The 8849-nt window shown below is 45.3% G+C and overlaps 1 protein-coding gene across 2 annotated transcripts in view; it reads left to right on the top strand.

The window, feature by feature from the left end:
• The first annotated feature begins 11 nt into the window (after positions 1–11).
• PARD6B (par-6 family cell polarity regulator beta) overlaps positions 12–8849 on the top strand; it is a 14390-nt gene continuing 5552 nt past the window's right edge. For both annotated transcript variants that reach the window (XM_029915972.1, XM_029915973.1), the window contains exons 1-2: positions 12–108; positions 4889–5111. In XM_029915972.1, coding sequence (XP_029771832.1) covers positions 43–108; positions 4889–5111 — 289 coding nt within the window. In that variant the 5' untranslated portion in view covers positions 12–42. The remainder of the gene's footprint in view (positions 109–4888; positions 5112–8849) is intronic.

The raw sequence follows: 8849 nt of genomic DNA on the forward strand, positions 1-8849 counted from the left end.
GCGGCCCGGCCGGAGGAGGCCGCCGCGGGGCCCGGCCTCAGCATGAACCGCAGCCACCGGCACGGGGCGGGCAGCGGCTGCCTGGGCACCATGGAGGTGAAGAGCAAGGTGCGCGGGGCCGGGACTGGGCGGAGCCGCCGGCCGAGGGGGGCCGGGGGAGGGGGCCGGCCGGGGCGGCTTGGGGGGCCACCCGGTGCCTGCAACCGCGGGGGGTGCGGCAGTGGGATCTGGAGGCCGGAGGCCGCGGGGAGTAAACTTGCGGAGAAGGGGGCGAAGGTGGGGCTTGGGTCTGCCCCTAACCTAGGTGGGAAGACCGGTGGAGCACTTAATCTCGTTCCTTAAATCTCATTCCTGCTTGGGGATGGGAGGCGTTTGAGCGCTGGGTGGTAGGAGATCTTTGGGGGCCGGGGGGGGGGTGTCGGGCATTCTAGCTCCTGGTCTATGACTCAAAGGTATTTGGAACACGCGTGGCCACAAAATGTTACCCCTTTCTGTGTGGTTCAAGGGTGCATCGAGTTGGTGAAAGGGGGAGCCCAGTGAACTCAAGAGCCCTTTTAAAGTTAGCTGTGCTTCCTGCTGGGGATTTTTCCAGCACTAACTTTGGTATGCGTTTAATCTGTAAAATGAACACTATCACCTTTCGTGTGAGTAGCGCTTTATGGTTGGAGGCTGGATGCTCTTTTCATTCCACGGTGCTACCTTTTCACAGCAAGTGTTTTCATTCTCGGGCGGACGGTCTGCCGGTCTGCTGAGAGTTCCGGCCCCGTCCACCGAATTCCTCAACGCCAAGGCTCCCCGAGCAGGGCCGCCGGTAGGGATTAGTGGGAGAATGCTGTCCGATAGGGGGTTTGGGCTGGAATCTAAAGGTGATCGGCAAGCACGGGAACGTTTGCAAGCAAGCAAGCATTTCCATGCGTTTAAGACCCTCCCAGAAGAGCGTAATCTAATTCCTTCTCTGAGAAAACGGAGGGCTCAGAAAGGTGCCGACTTCGCCCTGCTCTGCTTTGATGGCAAAACCCGAAAGCCTTTTTGCAGAGAAACTCTTAGCTCCATAGGATGCACGTGTTTATGAGAACCTTTCAAATAGGATCGAGGAAACGCAAACAGGTAACAAGCCTGGGAGAACGGGGCGGCACGTATCAACTTCAAAAATAACCAGACGTCATTGAATGCAAGACTACTTAGGGCAAACACAGAATCAGGGAGTGGTTTTGAGTGAAGTAAAGGGAGCCTGTGGGGAGAATGGTTTTATTATCTAGAGTTGATAAGCTGAGTTCTTGTAGGTTGCTGTAACTGAGACCCTGACATCAAGAATATTTACATTTGTTTCTTAACATCACTTAAAAATGTTATTTGTGACTTGACTTCTGTATCAGGATAGGCACTAGTTGCAGAAACCGTTGTTTAGTAAGAGTAGAAATGCCATTATGGCAGTTTAAGGAATATGCTTTTCCCCGTGTCCTCCATGGAACTGTCGCAGCAAATTGGAGCGACAGGCTTAAGCCAAGGGTTAAGATGACTCCAGATACACAGAGGTTTCCCTTGCGCTGCGTAGTGGTGGTAGTGGTTCTGTGCCCAGCGGTTGAACTTTCTCAGGCATTTCTCTTATAAATCTAGGTTGCGTCTGTGGGAGTTGAGGTTAAGGAAAGAAAAACACTTATGATATTGCATAATTATAAAATTCAGTTTGTGGTCCTAATCTTGGTAGCAAGTCTTTAATTTTTTTTATCCTAGGAAAAATGAGTAGAGGTTCTAGGTGCGCTGCTGGTAGTTTATCTCTTAGACTTGAAACCTGGAGCGTTTTGGGACTGGAATTTCAGGCTTTCTGCCCCTTCGTGCTGTCCGCTGATCTGTGAATCTTTCCCACACTTAATGTCTATTACATGGTACGTGTCTGACCTGCCAGGCCGCGCTGTCCGTGAACCATGCCTCCTGACCAGAATCAAGGCGCTCTGAGAAGCCGCACCAAATGAAGCGTGTTCCACCATGTTCTTGGGGTTGATGATATAGATACAGTATTAGCTCCTGTTTTGAATGCGTCTGTGACACCTTGTGTTTTAAATAGATATTGTTGACACATTTATTTTTAGTGGATTAAACTAAACACGTGTCCTCTTTATCATTTAAAAAATATTTGGACAGATGTTTGAAACCGTATTTCCCTTTATCACTGGTTTGGTGACATCAGAGCCTTTTACACAACTGCTCCTCCAGAGGCCGCAGCCACGTCCAGGTGACGAGCAGACCCACGTTCCGGCATCTCTTTCTTCTGCGTGGAAACCAGTGTCAGCTCTGTTACCTTTGAGGAGCTAGGAAAAGTTCTTAATCAGTAATGAAGGTGGTGTCCTTTAATCACCTTGGGACAGCTTCTGGCCTGTACATTTTCTAATTATTATTCGTGGGCAAACAATATTAAAATTAACTTTGCATTTCTTGGATGAACTAACAGATGCTTCTTCCAGGGGAGAAGGCCGAATGCTGTGTGACCAGGACAACGTAGACTGGGCTGAAAAACAGTTCTAAGAGTTCACAGAGGGGATAGTTGTAGATTGGGTCTTGATTTTGTCTCTTAGTATTTCTCTTCATGTAGTTAAAAGGTTCTCTTGATCTGTTTTTCTGCAAGAAGCAGAACAGTTTCTCTGGTTTGGTTTTGTTTTCTGCTAACATTTGCAAAAGGGCACAGCCGCTGTGAAGCCATACAGTTTTTCATTGTTTTTACCATAACATTTAAGGAAGAGGAAAAATGTTAAGCAGAAGATTTCCACCCAAAAGCTTTAGCAAAAACGTTGGAGCCCTAAAATGTTCGTTTGTTAGATGTGGCTCTCGTTCATGTGAGAAGTGATAACCCTGGCCCGAGTCGGAAAGCGCCAGCAGCTCTGCCCTACGATACCAGAATAAAGCAGATGGGGGAGAAACTGACTTTTGATAACATCATAAGCCTCGCTCTGATATGAAGGGTGTTGCCCAGTTTTTATTTACTTTGAAACATGAAGGTGTGACTAAACTTTTTGAGAGTTTTAGGTATGAGTCACCTTATATTCTTGACAAATGTTGGTGTTTATGTTTCAGGAATGTGTTCTGGAAACTTTTTAAAATTATTTATTAAGAGGTAGGAGTCGGCTTTAGGGAGTTTTTAATTTAATTTAAAACTAGTGAGTGGTGTGGGTATTTGTGAAGCAGATGAACTTCTGAAGTGTAACAAAGACAGTGACTTCAGATATCCCAAAGGCCCTTGGGAAGATGAGTTGACACATTTGTAACCTCTCAAATTAGTCTGATGGGGACTTTCTCTGTGTGATGCTAAAGGCTGTGTTAGTGTTACATTGTTACATTACATTATATTAGAATCTGTTGGGAGTTTCTTGTTAATAGTAGATATTCAGAGGAAAAATGTTCTACCAAATGGTAGAACACATTTGGCAAACATTTGTTTAAAATTTAAAAAAAAATCAACTGTAGGAGAGTGTGATTATAACTACATAGCATTTTTTTATGTTTATTTATTATTGAGACAGAGAGAAGCAGAGCATGAGTGTAGGAAGGGCAGAGAGAGAGGGAGAACACAGAATCTGAAGCAGGCTCCAGGCTCCAAGCTCTCAGCACAGAGCCCGACGCAGGGCTCGAACCCACAAACCATGAGATCCTGACCTGAGCTGAAGTCAGACGCTTAACCGACTGAGCCACCCAGGCGCCCCAAGTTACATAGCATTTCTAGACTTCTGTGGCTGGGATGGTTTTGGAAGAAGGCTGATTGACATTTCCTCAGTTTCCACATTGAGGAAGATAGTCCCAGATGAAGTCACAGATCCTGTTTATCAGGGACTCGATGAAGTCAGTCCTTAGTGGTCAGTAACAGCCACTGGAATAATCTGGCATTTGGAGAGCAGCGGTGTAGAGTGGGGAAACACATATGAAATCAGAATTGTGAAGGTAAATATTGGGCATGATGGAGGGGGTTCTGTGATCCCATAAAAGCCTGCTGATGCCCTTCTTCTCTTTACCCACTGATTGGTACGCTCCTGCTTCAAGCCCGTCTATGGGCTCAGCAATGTGCCAAGCACATAACCACTTCTGACGTTACGTGGGTGGTTGTAGGGTATACACTTTATGTATTAATAAAGCTTCTTTTTTCCAGCATTATCATAGGGAAGATACTCCCTCATCTCTAGACCTATATCTTTTTTTTTTAATGTTTATTTATGTTTGAGAGAGAGACAGCACAAGCTGGGGAGGGACAGAGAGAGAGAGGGAGACACAGAATCTGAAGCAGGCTCCAGGCTCTGAGCTGTCAGCACAGAGCTCAGTTCAGGGCTCGAACTCACAAATGGTGAGATCGTGACCTGGACGCTTAACTGACTGAGCTACCCGGGTGCCCCTAGACCTGTTTCTTATATTCCTCTGTTCGTATGGTACCTTAATGCCAGGAAAATTAAAGTCCCGTTTTTATATGTTGCTGTAAATTCTTGCCACTTCCTGTGAAATCATAATCCCTTTTATAGGAGGAGAAACTTAGGTGCTTTTTCCTAATGGCCAAAATGAAGACTTGGGCACATCTTTGTTACAACAGGGCCTGAGTGAGAGAGCGCTGCGGTCAAGATCTGGGCTCCGGACCGGGTTTGAGCTGAGTCACCGTTGCAGGGGACTGAAGCGAGCCTGCGTCTTGAAGGAAATGCCCCTCAGAGAGGCAGCAGTGAGAGGGCACATGCCTGCGCCTTCCTTACGCTGTTTTCTCTCCAGATAATGAGATTTCCGACAGTGGGCCGGGTCACTGCAACTATCTTTTTTATTAAGGGAAATACTATGCTTGTAATTTTCCTGTGGTGTGCATTTTCACATCGGGTCCTGTTACTTATTTTGTTTTTAATTGATGTGTTCATTGTATTTATAGTTTGGAGCTGAATTTCGCCGGTTTTCACTGGAAAGATCAAAGCCTGGAAAATTTGAGGAGTTCTATGGATTACTGCAACATGTTCATAAGATCCCCAACGTTGACGTGTTAGTAGGCTACGCAGACATCCACGGAGACTTACTGCCTATAAATAACGACGATAATTATCACAAAGCTGTTTCAACGGCCAACCCGCTACTTAGGATTTTTATACAAAAAAAGGGTAAGTACCACTGTGTAGAAAAATTGTTGTAGAAATAAAAGTCTAGTTTCCTCACTGGTAGGATATGCATTGAATATTGACTTTGGTGAATAGAATTTTGTCCATTCAGAAACTTGTGTTGGAAAGGCTATGACTTTGAAATCAGAGAAACATTCTTGGGGTGCTTTTTTTTTGGTGGCAACCAACTTTCAGGTGCTGTATTTACTACTTAATAGATACCTGACAGAAAGTTATTTATTTAGGATATTTTTTACAGACATAAAGTTATCTGGAAAATGAGATAGCAAGTCATTATTTGAAGAGAATTTAAACGCTGTATGAGTCTCTCAAAAAGAACGTCTGAAATAACCATTCTATCTGGCAAACATTTTCAAATGTATTTTGAGTTTTAAAATTTTGCAGCCTCCTTGTCTCTCTATCTGCCTGTCCGCAGAGGGACCTCATGTGTGCGGTTTATTCTTTTGTCTTGTGTAAATGAAGAGGTTTAGAAAGCCAGTGTGACTGCAGCAAGCTCAGTATTTGTGGGCTAATGAGAGCCTTTCTGTGTTTATAGACCAACCCGGAGAGCAGTTTGAGAGAATGGGTAGGGATTACTCTTGAAGGTGGAACTTTATTTCCAATCGGTTGATAAGCCTTGGGCCACTCCCCGGGCTTTGGAATCCCACTGATCCTGCAGCTCTGCTTCTCTGGGTTTGGAGGAACTGAGGCCCGCCAACAAATCCCCGAGGGTCGTGATTGCACTGTTCGCAAAATACGTAGGAGCACACAAGTTAATTTTCCCAGAGACCCCTGTTCATAGCTACACTGTTATAGCATAACAGTGGTGTGGTGCAGTTAGAGTACTAGTCCAGGAAGATTCAGTTGGCCACTGGGAACGAGATGGAGTGAGCAGCGGCCTTAGAGGAGAGGGCTAGTGGCCGGTGTGGAGAGACAGCTGGGAGGCTGCCCCGTGGAGGAGGCAGGTGAGGAAAGGGGCATGTCTGGTACGTGAGTCCCTGCTCCTCACTGCATGGTGGGGACCTGAAGGGGAGTCGATCCGAGAATAAGTATCTTTCTGGGTTTGAGTCTGATGGCTGGGACAGTGCCGTAAACAAGCAGAATTTGGAAGGGGGACATTGACTTGGAAAGAAAATGAATTTGTTCTTAGAACTAAAAAGGCTTATTTGGGGGGTGCCCCGGTGGCTCAGTTGGTTAAGCACTGACTTCGGTTCAGGCCATGATCTTGCGGTTTGTGGGTTCGAGTCCCGCGTCGGGCTCTGTGCTGACAGCTCGGAGCCTGGAGCCTGCTTCGGATTCTGTGTCTCCCTCTCTCTTTCTTTGCCCCTCCCTCACTCTTGCTCTGTCTCTCTCAAAAAGAAACATTAAACTTAAGGGGCTTATTTGGCTACTGAGTTTTAACTATGTCATACAGGAAATTGGAAATAGTAGACTGGAACTTACGATCAAAATCTAGAGGCTAGTCAGAGAAGATTGAAAGTCTGGAAAAGTGATAGTTGGAATTCTTGGAGTGGACAAAAGCTCTGGCAGGGATGAAGACAGAGATGCACGTTTGTAAAGCTGTGTGCCGACTGGTGGAGCAGAAGGAGCAGCAGTAGAGGAGAGAAGCCAGAGCATGCAAGTGGAGCTTGTCATTTTGAGCAGAATAAGCTAAACAGTCATTGAGTGGTAGGCCGTCTTTGTTAGCCATTGTAATTCTCATTAAAAACTTCATTGCTGTTTGGATTGTGTATTTAAATGTGGAGTGCCTAGTTTTAAATTCCTGCCATCCGACAAAATTATGTCGGATTATCCCTTTTTTTATTATAGGAGTTGGATTATACCACCATGTGTGTTTATTACTGGAATAGTAACCCTTAATGATTGTGGGATTAAACCTAACGTCTGTTAAGGGTGGTAATGTTCTGCTGTTTGCTTTTTAAATATGTTTCTATGTGAACAAAAGTTTTCAGTGCCCTAGAAGTAAATGTCCAGTATAGTGAGCAGCTCTTGGAATTTGGTTTAGAAATAGTGCATTCAATAGAACGTTTCTGTTCTTAAAAATATAAGTGTAGTACAAATAGGACTCAAGGAGAGCCTAAAAGTGAGCGGTCGAGTTGTTACTGCTTAATAACCCTCTTCCCCCTTCCTACTCCGTCCAGCATGAAACCCTTCCTGCTTTGGACTGACAGCATCACTCACTCCCTCCCCGCAGCCCACCAGGCGGGCCTGCTTTCTGTCTCTGGCTTGGAAAGCTCGTAGCTGTCCCTGTGCTTTTGCTGTTGCTTTTCACCTTTTCCTGCTCCTCCCAGGACTCCTCATCACCCAGACCCTGACACACACAGCCCCCTCCCGGGGCTCCTCCCCATCACCCAGACCTTGACACACACAGCCTCCTCCCAGGGGTCTCTTTGGACCACCCTAGCCAAAGCCTCCTGTCCCTCCCACCTTCACAGACCTGGAGTTACCTTATGTGAGCACAGTAATCTTTGTCGTCTGTCTTACAGACTGTGCCATGTGGTTCACGGTGATGCTTTTTTCCTCAACAGATGCTTAAGTAGAAAGCTGATTTTATGTAAACTATAATGGACATTAAATGCAAGAAAATAATATAAAGCATGACATGAAATATAGTAACATTTCACCACTTAATTACAGCACATTTTGTTTTCTTGGCTTGTTGATTCCAGTTTAGGAATCATTAGGGCAGCAGTTACACTAGATATGGTACCCGGTGATTTTAAAAAACAAACTTCAAAACCATTTAAAATTTTAAAACCGTGTTTTTCACAGTATGTCTTTAATTGAAGATCTGATGCGTCTACTAGGAGTCTCTTTGAATTGAAAGGTCACAGGTGAACGTATAAACTATTGTTGCACATCTTGAGAGGTTTTATGTTATATATTACTTTGTTGTTAGAAGAAAGACCCGTATCTAGGAATATTATCATGGAAGCACAACCAAAAGAAGGTAATATCTTAAAGGTTGTATTCACAAAAAGGATTGCCACATCTTTTGCCAACACCCTTCCCCTGTGGGAGTTTAAAAGCTCATCATGATGGGTGGCCACTCTGGGCTCAGACTCCTCACCGACCGATCAGGATGCGCACACCACAACTTGCTCTCTTACCATCAGTTTTTGTCTGCTATCAGACACATGCATTCATATCTTGGGTTTATTCAGAAGAGTTTGCTGGAAACACCAGAAGGGCCTTAGTTCACACGCTGTCTCACTTAAGACATGGTCTTGTGGCCCAGACACCTGGGCAGGCACCCCATCCGTCCCTTAGGACTGTGCAGTGGACATTATTTTGTAGATGTACTTGAAGCTTGCATTTCAGTGAGTCAGGGTTTGATTTAGAAATGCTCTACAGGACATGCATTTTAATTGTAAATTGTAAAAAATAGTTTAAAGGTATGGCCCAAGAAGTAAGGTCAAATAAAATAAAAAGAAATTGTGAAGAACAGCATGTGACACGAGTTGCTCATGACAGAAACCTGCGTGTCACCTCTGATACGTACCTGTTTTCAGGTCAGTCACCAAGCCTGTTAAAACGGTCCCGATTGGTTTTCGCATTTGTTTCCCCATCAGCACCAGGTCAGCTACCATCCAGAATTCTCTGTGCTCTTCTCCGGGTTACAGCCTGGGCGAGCTTAATAGAAAAACCCAGGCTTTTGGTTTTCTTTCCATTGCCCTTAGGCTGAAGTCCTTAACCCTCCTTTCCTCCCCCCCCCCCCCCCCCCCCCCCCCCCCCCCCCTT

The sequence above is a fragment of the Suricata suricatta genome, chromosome 12 (genome assembly GCF_006229205.1).
Source record: "Suricata suricatta isolate VVHF042 chromosome 12, meerkat_22Aug2017_6uvM2_HiC, whole genome shotgun sequence".
NCBI lineage: Eukaryota > Metazoa > Chordata > Mammalia > Carnivora > Herpestidae > Suricata > Suricata suricatta.